This window comes from Tarenaya hassleriana, unplaced genomic scaffold (assembly GCF_000463585.1).
Source record: "Tarenaya hassleriana unplaced genomic scaffold, ASM46358v1 Cleome11, whole genome shotgun sequence".
Lineage (NCBI taxonomy): Eukaryota > Viridiplantae > Streptophyta > Magnoliopsida > Brassicales > Cleomaceae > Tarenaya > Tarenaya hassleriana.
Window position 1 is genome coordinate 381,663 of NW_010961290.1, and position 18,194 is coordinate 399,856.

Here is an 18,194-nt window from a genome sequence, read left to right on the forward strand (position 1 = left end):
AATTTTGCCTATATAATATAAAACACAAAATATTAATCGAGGGTTTTGTAGATTTGTATGGAAGGCTATGAATCACGGGGAAAAATGATAAACGAAACAATAAAAGGAAATGATTAATGAAAGTTTAAATATATTTATAAATTCGCATGCTTTTGTTAATTATCAGGTGTAGTGAAGCGGCATCATATAAACAAGAATCTAGAAAGGGGCAAAATCAAAATCAAAGCAGTGAAGAGAGCAGACACAGACAGTTTCGTCGTATAGTCCATACCTTCGGGTTTCGTCTTCGCAATTTCACCTCCGATCGGACCCTCCACCGCTTCTCTCGCCCGATCCCGGCGTTCTCTTCAGTCGTTTTTCTTGTCGGAAGGTTAGGGTTTTCTTCCCACCTTTTCTCATTTCTCGGCAAGATTGAAGTTCTTGGCGTAGTCTTAGGGTTTTGGCGACACGGCGTTTTGATTCCTCGATTCGGTTGTCGTCTCCTTGATCTGCGGTCGTCAATTGCGTCCGATTAGGGCATTTAGTTTCAGCTGGGTTCTGTGGAAGTCTTTTGTTCGGATTTCCTTTTCGTTCTGAATTTTGGAGCGGGCATGCTCGATTCTGGATTTGTAGACGACCGGATGTACGACATTGTTCAGGTTATTTGATTACCGATGTGGTGTCAACATTTAGGGTCTGGTTCAATTTGATTGTAGATATTTGCTTATTTGCCAGAAAATTTTTCCTCTGGTCTGGTTGTCATGTCGCTTTTGCATTTGTTATTCTACTTGTTGCTCATAGAACTGATTTTATGTGACTATAATTTCCTTGCTTTGTATCTTCTAAAGTATGTGGATTGTTGTCTCTGTGGCAGCTGTAAAGGACGGGCTGAATACTGATATAAAGCCAGCCAAGATGGCGAACTTACACATGACTGGAATTCTTGAAAAGGTTCTCTATCGTCAACAAGAATAAGATCAGCAACTCTTGCCATACATTTACCTTTTTAAAATTTATTTTATATTTCGGTTTGTGGGCAGATGACGGGTAAGGATAAAGATTACAGGTATATGGCAACCTCTGATTTACTGAATGAGTTGAATAAGGAATCCTTCAAACTAGACCCTGAAATGGAGATGAAGTTGTCAAGTGTCATACTGCAGCAGCTTGATGATGCGGCTGGTGATGTTTCTGGATTGGCTGTCAAATGGTTGGTGTTCTTCTCTTTGCAACCTATGGAAGTTGTTGGTCTCCTTTGTTACCCAGTGTACATTTATTGTATCATCAGTGTTCAAAATTTCAAATGGTCTTCTTGTGTCTCACATAGAAAACCTCAACTTCTAACTTTGACTGTGTCTTGGTATATTTATCATGCTGTTTTGGTCTTATTGGTTATCTCAAACCACTGTTGTATGATTTTGTCGCAGCCTTGCTCCATTGGTGAAGAAGGTTGGTGAACCACGTGTGGTGGATATGACAAATAAGTTGTGTGATAAGCTACTGCATGGGAAAGACCAGCATCGTGATATTGCTGGCATAGCCCTCAGGACAATTGTAGCTCAGGCAGTTCCTTCACATGCACAATCTGTACTTGTTTCCCTAACCCCCCAGTTGATAAAAGGGATAGCTGGCCAGGTTAGTGTTTGTGAGGCCCTTTTGTTTTCGCTGGATGCATTTCTACATAATACCTCTGGCTCAGAATTTGTCTTGGATTTCATCAAACTTGGAAGCAAATGACTTAAACAGCCTAAGTATCAGGATGATTCATGTTTATTGGAAAATGAGTCGCTTATGTGCTGCTATTGAAGTTTTTCAGAAACTATTGCAAGTTAATAGCTGTCACTGAAAAAACTCACAGTACTCAAGAGCACAAGATGCGCATAAACATTTGCCAACGCTTTGGAACATCAGAGGTTTCTCAATTATTGTTTTGCAAGATACTAATTTTGTGCTGGCTTGCTGCTGAAGGGAATGAGCACAGGGGTCAAATGTGAATGTCTTGAGATCATGTGTGATGTGGTTCAGAAATATGGAAATTTAATGGCAAGCGACCATGAAGCACTTTTGAATGCTCTGTTATTGCAATTGGGTTGCAACCAAGCCACTGTCAGGAAGAAGACTGTTACCTGCATTGGTGAGTTCAAGTAACTTGAGTCTGTATGCTCGGCTTGGTCTTGATGGAGTCTAGAATTCTGTTGAAAAATCTGCGAACTTCAAAACAAGACTTTTGGTGTAATGGGATTGCTGTCAGCTGCTTTCCCTAATCTGGTAGTAGCTTCAGGAGTATAGGTCTACGGTTTTTGGTGTAATGAGATTACTGTGGTGTGCATCCTGGGAGCAAACAGTGTACTAAGTAGCAGATGTGTCTAGTTGGATGGCTGTTTGACAATCTTAGATAGTGATTTGGTAATAGCTTTGTCTTTCAATTCTTGGAATATGGTACTCAAATCCATAGGAAGGTTGTCACTCTGGAGTCAAAATGAAGATTTAATATGCATACACACGGAAATTAATTTTTATTGTTTGTGTTTCAGCATCCCTTGCCTCAAGTTTTTCTGATGATTTACTTGCCAAAGCAACTCATGAAGTTGTGCGGAACTTGCGAAATAAGAACATGAAATCTGAGATGACCCGTACCAATATTCAAATGATTGGGGCTTTAAGGTACTTATCGCTTTTTTCTTTTTGTTGACGGTACTTCTTGTTAGCGTTCTACTATGTATTTGGCATATTTGCTGAAGTGCTGAACTTTTTACTGTTAATTTGCACTTTGTAAACCTTTTTCTAAACCATCTTTTGTGATATAATTTGAATGCATTAGTTAAACACGGATTTATGAGCATGCTTAGCAATCTATAGTTTTCATGCAAATGTAGCATTTCCTTGTACATGTGAGTTAGGCTTGCCATGGACGTAATGCTCTTTTATATTTCTTTGTTTTAGTCGTGCTGTTGGGTACCGGTTTGGAACCCATCTTGGTGATACTGTTCCGGTCTTGATCAATTACTGCACTAGCGCTTCAGAGAATGATGAAGAGCTTCGCGAGTATAGCTTACAGGTTTTGTGCATGATTCCCTCTATACTTCTACTCTCGGATATGGCAAATTGAGGTTTTTGTTTCCCATTTGGTTCTTGTTGGACTGACATCTAGGCTGGCACAATAATTGTATCTCTCCTCTTTTCCTTCTCTTTATGCGGCATAATGTTCTTAAGTTATTGTTGTATGGTACAATTCCAAATTGCTAATCGAATAACAATGAAGGGAGTAGAGAGCAATGGGCAGTCTTCTTATAAATTGGACAATTGAGATGCAATGGATAACATGCCTGCTTTCGATTTTGCCTGCAGGCACTCGAAAGCTTTTTATTGCGATGCCCAAGGGATATCTCAACATATTGTGATGAAATTTTGAATCTTACCTTGGAATATATAAGTTATGATCCGAATTTTATGGACAACATGGAAGAAGATACTGATGATGAGAATCTTGAAGAGGAGGAAGATGAGTAAGTTTTCTTTTATGGGTTATATCCTTCATGGTGCAACTTGAGCTGGTCACTCATGTTGACCTTTATTTTAGTGGGAGTGCAAATGAGTACACCGATGACGAAGATGCGAGCTGGAAAGTCAGGAGAGCAGCAGCTAAGTGCTTAGCCGGCTTAATCGTTTCTCGTCCTGAGATGCTTTCAAAACTATATCGTGAGGTATGACTTCAAGTTTTTGGGAATGTAAAAGAAACCAATGTAAGAAACAACATTTCCTTTACCACCTGCTGCTTCATCTTGTTTGATTTTGTCTTGTCTTCCATCTATTTCTTCTGTAACAATAATCTTGCATCTATCGATCTTTGGTCTGAAATGTTGCAATGTTTATTATTATTATTATTATTTTGTCAGATAAACAGTGGAAGTCTCATTTTTTTTGCGAGGAATACAATAATAACTGTCGTTTTGTCTTGTGCAGGCCTGCCCAAAACTTATCGACCGATTTAAGGAAAGAGAAGAAAATGTTAAGGTATAGGGAATGCATAATTACCAAACCTGAAAGCGTTTCTGTATGATCATTGGTCTGAACATCTCGTGCTGCAGATGGATGTGTTCAACACATTCACCGAGTTACTGCGGCAGACAGGAAATGTGACAAAAGGACAGGCTGAGACAGATGAGTCAAGGCAAGTTTTCTGCAATCTTTGGCTCCAGTCTACCTTCAGATAGGTCTTGTTGTCACATTAATGAAGGATCCATGTAAACCAAATATATACATTTGCCCCCTGCAGTCCAAGATGGCTATTGAAACAAGAAGTCCCAAAGATTGTGAAATCCATAAATAGGCAGCTGCGAGAAAAGTCAGTCAAGACAAAGGTATGAACCTGTAACTCTAGTCTTGGTTTATTTCCTAATATATATGTTCATAACATGTTAAAACCTGTGCAGGTTGGTGCATTCTCCGTACTGAGAGAGCTTGTGGTTGTCCTGCCTGATTGCCTCGCCGAGCATATTGGTTCTCTTGTTCCTGGAATTGAGAGGGCTTTAAATGTATGTAGGAATATTGAAATATGATATTTCATGTGGAGCTAGTGTCGTTCTTTTTCTTTTTGTTCAAGTGGTTCTCTTTGATTATCCAGGATAAATCTTCTACTTCAAACTTGAAAATCGAAGCTCTTGTTTTCACAAGATTGGTTTTGGCTTCGCATTCACCTCCTGTTTTTCACCCATACATCAAGGTTAGCAGCCCTAAACGTTTCTTGCCTTTCAAAATATTCATCTGTTGTTCAATGATTAATATTGAGTCTGTAGACTTTAAAGGCTTGATCTGATTTGGTTGTGAACTTTATCTCGATGTAGGATCTTTCTAGTCCTGTTTTAGCTGCTGTGGGTGAACGTTATTACAAGGTCACTGCTGAGGCATTAAGGGTCTGTTGGGAACTTGTCAGAGCAGTGCGTCCAAGTATTGAGGTGAGTATCTTATATCATTGGTATCTCATTGCTTCCCTCTTTCTTTCTGGTCTTTTTGTCTAGTATCTGGGTTGTGATTTTGAGCTATATTTTTTTCCAGTAGACAGTGTGGGTTTGCTCATCTTCTGGCCCTTTTTGTCTTCTGGTGTAGGGCACAGGTTTTGATTTTAAACCATATGTTCATCCAATCTACAATGCGATAATGTCACGCCTCACAAATCAAGATCAGGACCAGGTTCGTGGTGTTCCTTTTGGAGGTCCATTTCTTTTTGTGTGAGAGATCTTAAATTTTATTTATTTTCTATGTCCCTTACTAAATTTGGCCTGCATATGAATTACTCTCGGATAATTTCATCTTATTTCATTTCCAAGAATTGGTAAGTGTAGGGATATTGTTGTGCTTGTTTGGAGTTCGTACTATTTTTAAGAAATTCTTAATTTGAAAACTGAGTACAGAATTGCCTTCCTGCCACAGGAGGTCAAGGAGTGTGCTATTACCTGCATGGGTCTTGTAATTTCGACATTTGGTGATCAACTGAGTACAGAATTGCCTTCCTGCCTTCCCGTACTTGTTGACAGAATGGGAAATGAGATCACTCGGCTTACAGCAGTAAAGGTGAGTCGATGTACTTCTTACTAAAAGCTCTTTTCTCGATGCCTGTCTGGCTTGATCGTCACTGTCTATGGTTGTGGATACATGCAGGCATTTGCTGTCATTGCAACTTCTCCACTGCACGTTGATTTATCATGTGTCTTGGATCATTTGATTGCTGAACTGACTGGGTTCTTACGAAAGGTATCTCTTTTGTACATTATTAATATTTGAGTAGCTGTCGCTGTGATATAAAATTCTCTTTGTTTACTGTCCCATAAGCAGTAAAGAGCTCCTTGCATACAATGGCTGTGTTTTTTAATTATATTCTTGTCAAACAGGCTAACCGAGTTCTAAGGCAAGCAACACTTGTGACATTGAACTCCCTGGTAACTGCTTATGGTGATAAAATAGGTTCCGGTGCGTATGAAGTTATTCTTGTGGAGCTTTCATCTTTGATAAGGTTTGCTTTGCTCATCAAATTGGATTCCGCTTGTGTTTTTCTCCCTTACTCCTGAGTGGCAGTTTTATTAGAAGGATGCGTTTCATTTGTTCTTTCAGTGTTTCGGACCTGCACATGACAGCTCTTGCACTGGAGCTCTGTTGCACTCTGATGACCGGCAAAAGTTGCAGTGAGAATATCAGCTCTGCGGTTCACAACAAGGTTCTTCCCCAAGCTTTAACGTTGGTTAAAAGCCCTTTGCTCCAGGGTCAAGCACTTTCGGTAAATTGCTCTCTTTCGCTGGGCTTCATCATCTTCGCCTATGCATTTGAGACATACTGACAAAAATCTGTTGGATACTTGTCATAGGCTCTGCAAGGTTTTTTTGAAGCTCTGGTGTACCATGCAAATACGAGTTTCTACACTTTGCTGGACTCTTTACTTTCATGTGCTAAACCTTCTCCTCAGTCTGGAGGTGTGCCAAAGCAAGCACTATATTCGATTGCACAGTGTGTTGCTGTTCTCTGTCTTGCAGCAGGTGATCAGAATTGTTCGTCTACTGTTAAAATGCTTATGGAAATTCTTAAAGATGACAGCGGTACGAATTCGGTAAGTTCCATGGCATGTATTCCCAGGTTATGGAAAACCTTTAAGATGACAGCTTGTGGGCCTGCATCTATTGCCAGGTTTAATTTTATGCTGATGAGTCTTTGATGATGGTTTCCTGTATAGGCAAAGCAACATCTAGCTTTGTTGTGTCTGGGTGAGATTGGGAGAAGAAAAGATCTAAGTGCACATGCTAACGTTGAAACTATCATCATTGAATCTTTCCAATCCCCTTTTGAAGAAATAAAGTCTGCAGCTTCTTATGCGCTTGGAAACATTGCTGTTGGCAATCTGTCCAAGTATCTACCTTTTATCTTGGACCAGATTGATAATCAGCAGAAGAAGCAATATATTCTGCTTCACTCACTTAAGGAGGTCTGTTGCCTTAAATCGATATTCATATTCTATCTTGAATTTACATGTGCTGATGGAACCTTTTTTTTCTTAGTTGATGCTGGAATTCATTGCTTGTTTTTTTCCGGATTTTATAGGTTATAGTTAGGCAATCTGTTGATAAAGCAGATTTCCAGGATGCCAGTGTGGAGAAAATACTTGCTTTGCTATTTAACCATTGTGAAAGCGAGGAAGAAGGTGTGAGGAATGTTGTTGCTGAATGCTTGGGCAAAATGGCTCTGATTGAGCCTGAGAAACTAGTGCCAGCACTTAAGGTAGAGGACCACTAAAAAAGAATAACCTTATGCAGTTAGTTTTATGAATCATGTATAATCTTTCGCGGTGCATACTGCAACAACTTCAGGTGAGGACGACAAGTCCTGCTGCTTTTACTCGCGCAACTGTTGTCACTGCTGTGAAATATTCTGTAGTCGAACGACCAGAGAAGTTAGATGAAATCATCCACCCGGAGATTTCTTCATTCCTTATGCTTATTAAGGACAGCGACAGGGTGAGTCAGAGAAAATAAAACAGTGTGCATTGCATAAAAATGGTATTGCTGTATATAATCTTAACTTTTGAGTTTTTCATGGTTTATCAGCATGTTAGGCGTGCAGCTGTGTCGGCTTTAAGTACTTTTGCCCACTATAAACCTAATCTTATTAAAGGTCTCCTTCCCGAGTTATTGCCACTTCTCTATGATCAAACAGTTGTGAAGGTAATTCCTTCCGAAGCCTGAAAATGCTAACTAGCGTTAGACAATGCTATTTTACCAGTTTCCTCACGAAGTTGATATCTTTTTTTTTAATTGTACCTGGGCATCGGCATTTTGGTTTGAATCAACAATGAAATGTAATGACTTTGTGATGTGTGGCAGAAAGAGTTAATAAGGACAGTTGATCTTGGACCATTTAAGCACGTTGTGGATGATGGGCTTGAGCTAAGGAAAGCGGCATTCGAGTGCGTATTCACATTACTAGACAGTTGTCTTGATCAAGTAAACCCGTCTTCTTTCATCGTTCCTTACCTTAAATCAGGGCTAGAAGGTGAGTTGCCTCTGTCTCTCTTTGCTTTTTTATCTCGGTATGTTTCAACTATGGATGTCTGATTTTTAAATTGTTGTTTTTTTTGTGTGTGTTTAAATGGATTGAATATAGATCATTATGACTTGAAGATGATTTGCCACCTAATACTCTCGACACTGGCAGATAAAAGCCCATCAGCTGTATTAGCGGGTAAGTCTGAAAAAACAGCGAGTTTCCTTCCACTTGGTTAAAAATATATAGCATGAATGAGTAGTGATGGTGGTGGTGGCGGTGGGTGGGTCAGTGCTGGATTCGCTGGTGGAGCCACTGCAGAAAACGATGAATTTCAAGCCGAAGCCAAACGCGGTGAAGCAAGAACATGACCGCAACGAAGACATGATCCGAAGCGCTCTGCGTGCCATCTCCTCCTTGGATCGAATCAGGTTATCTTCTCATCATCATGATGCCCTCTCTCTCTCTCTATATATATATATATGTATATGTTAAAATAAATAAAATTTTCAAGTAGTAAAGTAAAATATTGACATGGTTAAATAAAAATGGATGGGACACAGCGGAGGGGACTACAGCCACAAGTTCAAGAGCCTAATGGCGGAAATGCACAAGTCGCCCCCTCTCTGGGACAAGTACCTCTCCATCCGCAATGAGTGACGGTGAGCTAAGTTACTTTTAGTCTGGCCAACCAAAAGAAAAGAAAAATAAGTGAGCGATTTTTTTTTTGGTTTCAAATTAAAAGGGGTTTCAATGGATTTTTTTTTTTGTATGGAATGTTATTTGTAGGCGTCTGTCATTTGAAATCGATTGAGATAATTGTGTCGTCCCTTCCTATTTCCAAACACTTTCTCCGTCCTAATTGGCTCTTTAGTTCCATTTTCTTCTTCCGCTAATGCCACTCCAGAAAAAAAAAACTTTGTAATTGCAAAAAAAATATTCAATTAAAACCACTTGCAGGTATATTTGCTTTAGGATCGGGCTCAGGTTTTCTTAATGGGCCATTTTCCAATACACCAAGTTTTGGGTCACTTTCTTTGTAGCCCAAAACCCTTTTTATTAAAATTTTTGCACTACAAGACTTCGTTCTATTGACCCCATGCCACAACATTTGTGAATTGTTCCTTGAGGGAAATTGTTGATATTATTTTGTGAATATTACTTTGCAGTATATCCACCAATACTGCAAAAATTTGTGAATATTATTTTGGCATTTTCTCTTATTTCTACAGAGTTTCTTGGCAATATTCCACTCATATAGCTAGCATTTTTAATTTTTATTCTCATTTGTCAATGTTCCACTCATAACCGGTATATAGGATTACGAGGGATTAGCACAAGAAGCTCCCTCTCTCTCTCTCTGCATCTGGTCTTTGGAGAAAATCCGGAGTCAATTTCAAAATTCATGTAGAGAACCCAGCTATTCAGCATCTTGCCTCCACTCGCTGTTCGATGTGTCAACTCAATTTAGCAGATAATTCTGTTTGACGGCGGATCAGCGGACATATCGACGTTGATCTTGGGAACCAAAAAAAATGGCGATTTCTGCGTTAGCCTCCGTATCTCCATTCGCGTTATCTTCCTTTTACAGGAAAACCCATCTCGTAATTTCGGCACCCACTAGGGTTTCTTCTCCGAATTCTCCAGAGAAACCCTGGTTGAGCCAAAACCTTTTCCTACGACCCCAAAATTCATGTCTTTTCCATCCGTTACGCCGTAATTTCACCAGGTTTTGTTATTTTCGAGATGGGTTTGTCGGAGAAACCGGAGATGAAAAGGATAGTATCAAGCTTCCATCTTTTGATGTAAAACCAGTGAAATTCGCAGTATGGGTCGTGTTCTGGGCTTCTCTATCTCTGTTTTGGTTCGCGAGGTCAGGTGATGCGAAAGCTGCGACGGATTCAATCAAAGCATCGAGCTTCGGTCTAAGAATCGCCGCCGCTCTCCGCCGCTCAGGGTGGCCGGACGAGGCGGTGGTTTTTGCTTTAGCCACTCTTCCGGTCATAGAGCTCCGTGGTGCTATTCCCGTCGGTTACTGGTTGCAGCTCAAACCCATTGCTCTCACTTTCTTCTCTGTTATGGGGTCAGCCTTTCTTGTCTGTTACTAGGTTTCATTTTATTCGGTTTTTGGGATGAATCAGTAGTATCTTGATCAGAACTAGATTTGTTGTGAGTTTGGAACTCAGTTTAGGCTCACATCTTGTCTTAGTTGTCTTCTTCACTGGCTAACCCAACAAGTTCATCAAGACCAGAGCTCCAAGTACCAATGAGCTGAAGCTCATTAGTGTGAATTTGTCTGAACCTTGCTATTACAGCGCTTGAATCTATTCGTCATTGTCTTAGGTGATCATGAAAGTTATGCTGTAGAAATGGGGTGGAACAAGAGTAGATCATATGAAGATGTGTAACTTTCAAGTGTTGGATTTGTGTTATATATGTACAGGAATATGGTCCCGGTTCCGTTTATCATACTGTACCTGGAGAAGTTTGCGAATTTCTTGGCGGGCAAGAGCCGCTCTGCATCTAAGCTACTAGACATGTTATTCAGAAGAGCCAAGGAGAAGGCAGGTCCGGTGGAAGAGTTTCAATGGCTGGGGCTAATGCTCTTCGTGGCTGTTCCGTTTCCCGGCACAGGTGGGGGGAGGGGAGCCATAATAGCTTCAGTGCTCGGCATGCCGTTCTGGTCGGCTGTCTCTGCGAATTTCTTGGGGGTGGTGGTGGCTGGACTTCTGGTGAACCTGCTGGTGAATCTTGGTCTGAAACAGGCAGTCCTCGCTGGGATTGCTCTCTTCCTGATATCTACATTTATGTGGAGTGTTCTCAGACACGTCAACAAGTCTGTAAGACCATCTTCTCCTTAGATCGCTCTTGGTTTCACTCACTTGGTTTAGTAATGGACAAAGATTTCGTTGCCTTCTTTTCGTGTTATCATCAGTCAAATTGTCTATATATATCATCGATATAAATAAGGAAAGTGGTTAATGCTGAAAACGAATGAACGGTTGAATCCCACAAAAGAAGGGTGGAACAGTCATCAAGAGCTATAATTGGGTTAACAGAAGGAAGATGATGGTTATCCTCCATTGATCTTCTTCTCCTCTTATATCTCTAAAACTCTTCAACACCACCAGTTGTCGTATTGGGGGAAGATTCATCTTCCGTGTTATATAAGCAACCCATTAATGGGATAATCTATCTGTAATCCCCGAGCCCAAGAATCGTCGTCGACGTTAAAGCTCGAGGGTTTGCCCTATATTTCATCAGCACACACACACGCACAAATGGCGTCGTGGGATTTTGTAAAATTGGTGATTTTATTCGCGATATCGTCGTGGGCGTCGTCGTCGGTTAGAGGCCACGTGGCCGTCTTCGACGAATACTGGACGCAGCGTCAGGACAAAGCTTTGCGTCAGACCTTACGCTTCTACGACCCAAACCCTTTCAACGTCACCGACCACTTCAACTACCATGTCAACTTGTCCGTCTTCTCTCAGTTCTTTTTCGTCTATTCCTTCTGGTCTGAAATACCGTGAACGTCTTAGCAGCGGTCGATATTTCACCACCCTACATCAAGCATATCTCGGAAGAAATCGAATGCATTTTGGTGTTTAGGGTTCGATTTTCACGTAGCCTGTTGCGCAAACAACTGGTTTTAATCTTCTTCGTTGCCATTTTTTGCAGGGCGGTGGAGGAGACGATGAAAACAGGCAACAACGGCACGAGGAGAGAGTTACTGCAGGTGGGCCAAAGCCGAGGCCAACACCCGAAGCGACGCAACTTAGGAGGAAAGTGCGTAGCCTATAACCCGATCGATAGATGCTGGAGATGTGACCCCGGCTGGTCGAAAAATCGGAAGAAGTTGGCGGATTGTGCGCTCGGATTCGGCCGTAAGACCACCGGAGGTAAGGCTGGACCCTACTATGTTGTTACAGATGCATCCGACGATGATCTTTTGAACCCGAAAGCGGGAACCCTAAGGCATGCCGTGACGAGAGAGGAGCCACTCTGGATCGTGTTTGCAAAGAGCATGGTTATAAAACTGCAGCAAGAACTGATCATGACCAGCGACAAGACGATAGATGGACGGGGAGTGAGGGTTCACATCACGGGCGGTGCGGGGTTCACCTTGCAATTCGTGAACAACGTGATCATCCACAACATCTATATCAAGAACATCGTGCCTGGGAATGGCGGGTTGATAAGAGATTCCGAGACGCATTTCGGGCTTCGGACAAGGAGTGATGGCGATGGGATCAACATATTCGGAGCCACTAATGTCTGGATCGATCATGTCTCGATGTCCCACTGCAGCGACGGGATGATTGACGCAATCCAAGGGTCGACGGGGATCACCATTTCCAACTGCCACTTGACCGACCACCAAGAGGTAAGCAAACGAAAACAAATTTTACGTGTTATATAAAAAAGGCAGAGAATTTCATACCGAAATCTGCCATATTTTTAGGTGATGCTGTTCGGGGGGACGGACAAGGATGTGATAGACAAGAAGATGCAGATAACGGTAGCGTTCAACCATTTTGGGAAGAGATTGGTGCAGAGGATGCCGAGGTGCAGATACGGACTGATCCATGTGGTGAACAATGACTACACTCACTGGGAAATGTATGCCATTGGTGGTAACATGAACCCTACTATCATCAGCCAAGGGAATCGCTTCATTGCCCCTCCCAACGAAGAAGCCAAGCAGGTTTTTTTTGAGTTATGCTCTCTCCTCCGATTATAATCCACCGGAATTATTATAATCGATTACGAATGCTGTTTTTTTATTTATTTAAAAAAAGGTAACGAAGAGAGAGTACACACCGTTTACCGAGTGGAAATCGTGGAACTGGCAGTCGGAGGGAGATTACTTCCTGAACGGAGCATACTTTGTGCAGTCGGGGAGAGCAAATGCGTTGAGTGCAGCCCCGAAGAATCCAGTCCCGAGCAAGTTTGCGATCAGGCCGCAGCCAGGGACTTTGGTCAGGAAACTCACCATGGACGCTGGGGTCCTCAGCTGCAAGAAACGTAAGCCCTGTTGACGAAGATTCCAACAGTTGATGACACCCTTCAACGCAAGTTCGGTTCATAACTGGTTTTGTCACTGTTTTACATGTTGTAACTGAAAAAAAAAAAAGAGATACAAAGAAACAAAGGTAGTCTTCTTTCTGTGAATGGTGTTCATGATCATGAGTGAATAATGCAGAGTACCGACTATCATTAGAGTAGGTTCCCTCTTTTTTCCTGAAAATAAAAAAATGGAGAAAAAAATGCAAATATTTTGTTTCCCTTTTCTTGTCATTTCGGTATCTAAGGTTAGTCAATGAAAAAACACATGAAATAATCACCACGCTTAAAAGAATACATTAATTAGGGTTTATAACATAATAAGGTTACATGTATATCTGATAGAAAGCTTGGAATTTTCTTCTCGTATAAGAAGTTATAAAAAAAAGTAAAACGACAAAAAAAAAACGAATATGGGAAGCTGGCACAAGAATCAAACTCACCTTCCACTTTAGAAACAAGAGAACTAATCTTCAAAAGAGTTGCGTTTCGTCTATACCGTCTGGCCTTTATTATGTGTTCCACTGTTGTCACTTAAGAAAAAAGTCGGCGGTCGGGGCTGTGACTCGGCCTGGTCACCGTTGATGACAAAACTGAGATCAATATGATGGGTCGGGTCCATCAAGAGGATTGGAGTTATATCTTTAACCTTGATGCAGAAGATTCGAGCTTGCCAACGAAATCATAGCTGCCACTCAAATCCGTAACTGTGCATCGTGGTTCAGTAGCCGTTCCTGGCTGATAAATCTCGATTAACCCCTGATGAAGCACACCAAGAAACGTCAGTGTTAGTTCGTAAACGTAAAGATATAGAATGTATATAGATAGGATATACCTTTGGAGAAGAAGTTTCTGCGTTAGTAAGTAAACGTGTCTTTGAGTTCCCAGAAACTTGGAGCTTCCCCTGCAGTCCACATGAATCAACTGATTTTTTAAAAAAAAAAAGTAGAGGAGAAAATCTGGAACATTTCGAGTGATGCAACCACCAGTTTTGTTCATTTTTTTTCTTCGTCAGCAAAGAAAACATGTCTGTGTATTTACATGATCGCAAATGCTATCTATACGAAAGCTACAGAAATAAATGAAATTCCAATACCTCCATTAGAAATTCAGGCATCCTAACATTTTTTCTACCCATAGAGTTGCATAAATACATCAATCCCATATTTGCAATATCCTGCCAGGATAAAGAAAACAAAAAACAGATCAGCAATTGCTCATTCGAAATATGAGGAAAAGGTCAACCAATGACAAACATCTTGCAACAGGATCGAAATTCACCCTTTAGCCCAATGATTGACTAGCACATATTGAGGACATTACATATTCCTACCTAAGATCCTTTCTAATCTAATTCAAAGAACAACAGTAGAAACCTCTGAGCTTGGTTTTGCTCTTCCTTCTTACATCTACCCATAAAAAAAATCATGGGAAGACATCGCATATAGCTTCTTCTCATTCCCTTTGGCAGTATGAGAGAATAAAAAACATGGTACCTGCTTGTACTCCAATGTATCTAGTTTGCCATCCTGCAAAAAGGAAATTTTAGATGAATTAATAAATAATATAAAAAACACTTAGCCAATGCATGTTTGTTGACGATATGCCCTGACTTGAATATAATGGTGAGCATAAATGGAAAGAAGAGAAAGGCTTAAGTTGGTGGTTGCATAATATCTCGAATGTTATAGCCAGACTAGTTTCAACTTAAACTGGTGAACGAAGACAAAAACAAAGGGAAAACCTAAAGGCAAGCTTTAACATTGGCACAAATCAGTTCTTTTGGTGCAGATTAATGGAAAATACACCCACCACGCCTTCAAGTATGTCATGCATTGCCTCAAAATCTCCTCCAATTTTAATAAGATCCTCAAGAGCCAAATTCACCTGTTTTACAGTTTTGAAAATTGTTAATACCACATTCATGAGATAATTTAGAAATTAGGTTCTCCCCATACATTCTCTTGGATCTCCTTGGAGAGCTTCTTCTGCAAGTCCACCTTATCATCCACTTTCTTAAGTCGCTGTGCCAAGTGCTTCTTAGCAGACTGACCAACAAAAAGGAGAGTACAATTACATTGGCTGTACAACAACAGTTCTTTTACAATCATATCCAAAGATAACGACAGTAAATGGTAGAAGCACTCACTGAAAGAGTCTCTGAGATGCTTTCCAAATGCTTTGTCAAGTTTGATACAGCATTTTCCATGTTACGCTTTGTTATGCACATGATGTCAGAGAAGGAAATTCCCTAGTCCAAGGCAAGCACGAATAACTCAATACACCAAGGGTAATGAATGAGCCAACATGACTCGATATTCGTCTTTAATTTATCACTACCGATTACCGAATAAACCAAATTATCAATCTGAGGCCAAGATCACCATCTTTCAACCATTGGGAACAGATACAGGTTTATCCTGAAATCTAATCTTAAACGTCCAGGAGACATATTGAAGTACCAAAACTTGAAAACAAGTCCCAACATAGGAGAAAACAACAGATTTTGGACTGCTGGATACCTTGAACCACATGTAGCCATAGCCCACGACTCCCAATGTCGCTGCTGGGATTATGAAGGGGGTAAAGTCAGCTGAAACATTGAAGAATAGAAGAAGGTCAGATATATTGTATAACACAGCAACAACGGTGACTGAAGTGAGAAAAAAAAATGAAGAATTTCTGTCCGGAGACATACCACCGGGAGTTGCATTCAGAACGGTTATCTGTCGTGCCGAGGCCAGCTGCCGGACTTCCATTGCTAGCCGGTGCATCTATAAAAGCAACTCGAAAGAGCACAATTAATTTCACATACATCATATTTTCAGGCACTCGATCATCACATTAGACCAATACAATGCTGAGAAATGCTTTCTAATGGAACTGAGCTACATATACATCCACACGAAATAGTTCATAGCAAAAGCCTGAACATTTACCGCATCAGAGGCATCAGAATCTCCATCAGAATGCTCCCCAGATTTTTCAATTCGCTTCACCAGAGCCTTGAAATAGCGTAACAATTCACGTCAACATCTTCCCAAAAACCAGAAAAAGCTCACTGAAAGATATCGTAGCCGTACCTGTAGCTCACCGATAATCTCCGACAATTTGCCATTCTTGACCAAAATCGTACCTGTATAACCTACAGATACGGAGAAAACAAACAAGCAAAACCGTTGTAGCTCCGACAATCATCGAATCGGGGAAGATCAAGTTAGAGCATGGAGAAAACCTAATTACCTGCTCCCGCTAAAACCAAAATCTTCGATAATCCGATGCCGGCTTGCATAGACATCGTCACAGATCAGTAGTTGTCTTCTTCGACAAGGTCCCAAACTTCGCCGGCGAAGAAAGAGCTTCCGGGTGAAAACCAATTTCTGAGAAAAACGACGTCGTTTACTTTTATAAATGCCACAGTCGTCGCATTTTGACTAGAACGGATCTGAACCGTTAATCTCTGCCGTAAAGTAATAAACAAATCTCAACCGTCCATTGAACCAATAAATGCCGAGCTTTTTTTTCCCTTTCTTTGAAGCCTTTACTCAAACGGTGTCGTATGGGCGCATGAATATTGGCCGCTTGGCTCGTCCACTTTGACCGTACACTAAACTGACCTGGACCGTCTGTCGCTGCCGTGAAGTAATAAACGAATCCGAACCGTCCATTCTAAAATGCCAAGCTTTTCTTTCTTCCGCTGTCGTCGTAATTCCCAGAAGAGAGAAGCCGAAAGTTAAAGAAGAAAACGATGTCGCTGCAGTGCCTGCAACTCTTATCTTCTCCTCTAATGGCGGCAAATTCCAAAACCCTAGTAAACCCCATGTATGTTGACGCTCGCTTTCTCTCCTCGTCCTCGGTTCTCTCCGCCGGTGGTTTCTGTGTGAAGCAGCGTGGTGTCTCCTCGAAAGCGACGACGAGGGTGAAGTTCTCCGTCAAGTCGCGGCAGGCGGATTACTTCGAGAAGCAGAGGTTCGGTGACTCTTCCTCGCCGTCTCACTCTTCTCAAAACGGTAGGCTATGGAGTTTCTGTTCCAGTTTGTTTGGGTGCTGAGAAAATTTTGAAAATGGAAGTGATTCTGGTTCAAAATGGGGAAAAGGAGCTGCATAGAAAATTAGTCTCAACCCAGAAGAAAATTATGAATCGTTCGTAGATTTCATTCGTCAGATTGCCTCGTTACGGATTTAGGAGTAATGTTGTTTGTTCATTTGGGTAGCTGAAGGATTGCCGGCTCGGTTTTTCGTGGGTCACTCGATATACAAAGGGAAAGCTGCGCTTACAGTGGAGCCTAGAGCACCGGAATTTGTGTCTTTAGATGTAAGCTTCATTTCCATGCTCTTGTAATTTCGATTGAGTTTGGATTTTGACATCTCTGTGTTTCTGGTTAAAAAACTTGAGTCTGGAGCATTCAAGATATCGAGGGAAGGTTGCGTGATGCTGCAGTTTGCTCCTGCAGCTGGCGTTCGGCAATACGACTGGAGCAGGAAGCAGGTTTGCTTTGAAATCATTTGTTCTTATCATTTGAACTTTATGTTTTAAGAATTATGTCTCACGGATTATGACAAGATCCCCCATGAGTTTGATGGAAACGGGCAGTTTTTTTTTATGGTATGAATGTGGTAACAAGTGTTTGATGTTGAATGGATTATGGTGCAGGTCTTCTCATTGTCTGTTACAGAAATCGGACATCTAGTTAGCCTTGGCCCGAGGGAATCGTGTGAATTCTTTCATGATCCTTTCAAAGGAAAAGGGTATGATCCATGCCATCTGGTTTCATGATTTTGATTTTGTTGTCTGTATGTTAAATATTTCCGGTGTTGTGCTGTCACAGTGATGAGGGGAAGGTGAGGAAGGTGTTAAAGGTTGAGCCCCTGCCCGATGGTTCCGGTCACTTCTTCAACCTAAGTAATCTTCTTGTCTGAATTCTTAACTTGACATCTTTCATTTCTCTGCACCATTTCTCGAAATAATGGTTTCCGGCTTTTACTAATTATTTGATGAAGGTGTTCAAAACAAGCTCTTGAACATGGATGAGAGCATATACATACCCATCAGCCGAGCAGAGTTCACAGTCATTGTCACTGCTCTCAACGTAAGTTTTCTCTCTCTGTGTATACATCTTTCC

General features: G+C 41.2%; 4 protein-coding genes across 9 annotated transcripts in view; 3 read left to right on the plus strand and 1 right to left on the minus strand.

The window, feature by feature from the left end:
* The first annotated feature begins 203 nt into the window (after window positions 1-203).
* LOC104805135 (cullin-associated NEDD8-dissociated protein 1) lies at window positions 204-8,883 on the plus strand. Of its 3 annotated transcripts, none has more exons than XM_010529564.2 (29): window positions 204-370; window positions 854-930; window positions 1,020-1,189; window positions 1,407-1,614; window positions 1,948-2,113; window positions 2,514-2,643; window positions 2,923-3,037; window positions 3,328-3,485; window positions 3,560-3,683; window positions 3,943-3,993; window positions 4,068-4,150; window positions 4,256-4,340; window positions 4,413-4,514; window positions 4,604-4,702; window positions 4,824-4,934; window positions 5,086-5,169; window positions 5,410-5,550; window positions 5,638-5,730; window positions 5,868-5,989; window positions 6,088-6,250; window positions 6,338-6,577; window positions 6,701-6,949; window positions 7,066-7,242; window positions 7,332-7,478; window positions 7,569-7,685; window positions 7,845-8,013; window positions 8,125-8,202; window positions 8,297-8,435; window positions 8,568-8,883. In XM_010529564.2, the coding sequence occupies exons 2-29, from the start codon at window positions 895-897 to the stop codon at window positions 8,662-8,664; spliced, it is 3,654 nt and encodes a 1,217-aa protein (XP_010527866.1). In that variant the 5' UTR covers window positions 204-370; window positions 854-894; the 3' UTR covers window positions 8,665-8,883. The 3 variants fall into 3 exon arrangements, with proteins under 3 accessions (XP_010527866.1, XP_010527867.1, XP_010527868.1); XM_010529565.2 differs by lacking the exon at window positions 204-370 and adding an exon at window positions 431-638 and having other exon boundaries at window positions 8,568-8,664; XM_010529566.1 differs by lacking the exons at window positions 204-370; window positions 854-930 and having other exon boundaries at window positions 1,021-1,045; window positions 1,143-1,189.
* Window positions 8,884-9,270: 387 nt separating this feature from the next.
* LOC104805137 (probable pectate lyase 3) lies at window positions 9,271-13,179 on the plus strand. Of its 3 annotated transcripts, XM_010529569.1 has the most exons (5): window positions 9,302-10,087; window positions 10,448-10,840; window positions 11,686-12,391; window positions 12,470-12,712; window positions 12,807-13,179. In XM_010529569.1, exons 1-5 carry the CDS (start codon window positions 9,540-9,542, stop codon window positions 13,044-13,046), a joined length of 2,130 nt encoding a protein of 709 aa, XP_010527871.1. In that variant the 5' UTR covers window positions 9,302-9,539; the 3' UTR covers window positions 13,047-13,179. The 3 variants fall into 3 exon arrangements, with proteins under 3 accessions (XP_010527873.1, XP_010527871.1, XP_010527872.1); XM_010529570.2 differs by lacking the exons at window positions 9,302-10,087; window positions 10,448-10,840 and adding an exon at window positions 11,010-11,482; XM_010529571.2 differs by lacking the exons at window positions 12,470-12,712; window positions 12,807-13,179 and having other exon boundaries at window positions 9,271-10,087; window positions 10,448-10,844; window positions 11,686-11,903.
* LOC104805136 lies at window positions 13,074-16,436 on the minus strand. 2 transcript variants are annotated; one of them, XR_770441.2, is made up of 14 exons: window positions 16,315-16,436; window positions 16,155-16,216; window positions 16,011-16,076; window positions 15,770-15,845; window positions 15,594-15,664; window positions 15,221-15,322; window positions 15,030-15,119; window positions 14,884-14,958; window positions 14,568-14,600; window positions 14,168-14,248; window positions 13,907-13,975; window positions 13,721-13,830; window positions 13,515-13,642; window positions 13,074-13,248 (listed from the first exon to the last, which is right to left on the minus strand). XR_770441.2 is itself a non-coding variant. In XM_010529568.1 (13 exons), exons 1-13 carry the CDS (start codon window positions 16,367-16,369, stop codon window positions 13,606-13,608), a joined length of 927 nt encoding a protein of 308 aa, XP_010527870.1. In that variant the 5' UTR covers window positions 16,370-16,436; the 3' UTR covers window positions 13,346-13,605. The 2 variants fall into 2 exon arrangements, 1 of the variants encoding a protein (XP_010527870.1); XM_010529568.1 differs by lacking the exon at window positions 13,074-13,248 and having other exon boundaries at window positions 13,346-13,642.
* Window positions 16,437-16,760: 324 nt separating this feature from the next.
* The window catches only part of LOC104805139 (single-stranded DNA-binding protein WHY1, chloroplastic-like), a 2,381-nt gene continuing 947 nt past the window's right edge, over window positions 16,761-18,194 (plus strand). Inside the window, exons 1-6 of the mRNA XM_010529572.1 lie at window positions 16,761-17,081; window positions 17,286-17,386; window positions 17,468-17,560; window positions 17,726-17,820; window positions 17,901-17,974; window positions 18,073-18,161. Of these exons, the coding sequence (XP_010527874.1) occupies window positions 16,820-17,081; window positions 17,286-17,386; window positions 17,468-17,560; window positions 17,726-17,820; window positions 17,901-17,974; window positions 18,073-18,161 (714 nt within the window). The 5' untranslated portion in view covers window positions 16,761-16,819. The remainder of the gene's footprint in view (window positions 17,082-17,285; window positions 17,387-17,467; window positions 17,561-17,725; window positions 17,821-17,900; window positions 17,975-18,072; window positions 18,162-18,194) is intronic.

What these genes read in the sequence shown, in the direction of transcription:
- LOC104805135 (XM_010529564.2), top strand. Translation starts at nt 895, where the DNA reads ATGGCGAACTTACACATGACTGGAATTCTTGAAAAG. An exon ending in TTTCAAAACTATATCGTGAG is followed by an intron (nt 3,684 to 3,942) that starts GTATGACTTCAA and finishes TGTCTTGTGCAG; the next exon opens with GCCTGCCCAAAACTTATCGA. An exon ending in TCCTCCTTGGATCGAATCAG is followed by an intron (nt 8,436 to 8,567) that starts GTTATCTTCTCA and finishes GATGGGACACAG; the next exon opens with CGGAGGGGACTACAGCCACA.
- LOC104805137 (XM_010529569.1), top strand. Translation starts at nt 9,540, where the DNA reads ATGGCGATTTCTGCGTTAGCCTCCGTATCTCCATTCGCGTTATCTTCC. An exon ending in GTTCTCAGACACGTCAACAA is followed by an intron (nt 10,841 to 11,685) that starts GTCTGTAAGACC and finishes CATTTTTTGCAG; the next exon opens with GGCGGTGGAGGAGACGATGA. An exon ending in ACTTGACCGACCACCAAGAG is followed by an intron (nt 12,392 to 12,469) that starts GTAAGCAAACGA and finishes CCATATTTTTAG; the next exon opens with GTGATGCTGTTCGGGGGGAC.
- LOC104805136 (XM_010529568.1), bottom strand. Translation starts at nt 16,369, where the DNA reads ATGTCTATGCAAGCCGGCATCGGATTATCGAAGATTTTGGTTTTAGCG. An exon ending in CCAAGGAGATCCAAGAGAAT is followed by an intron (nt 14,959 to 15,029) that starts GTATGGGGAGAA and finishes ACTGTAAAACAG; the next exon opens with GTGAATTTGGCTCTTGAGGA. An exon ending in TGCCTGAATTTCTAATGGAG is followed by an intron (nt 13,976 to 14,167) that starts GTATTGGAATTT and finishes TGTGGACTGCAG; the next exon opens with GGGAAGCTCCAAGTTTCTGG.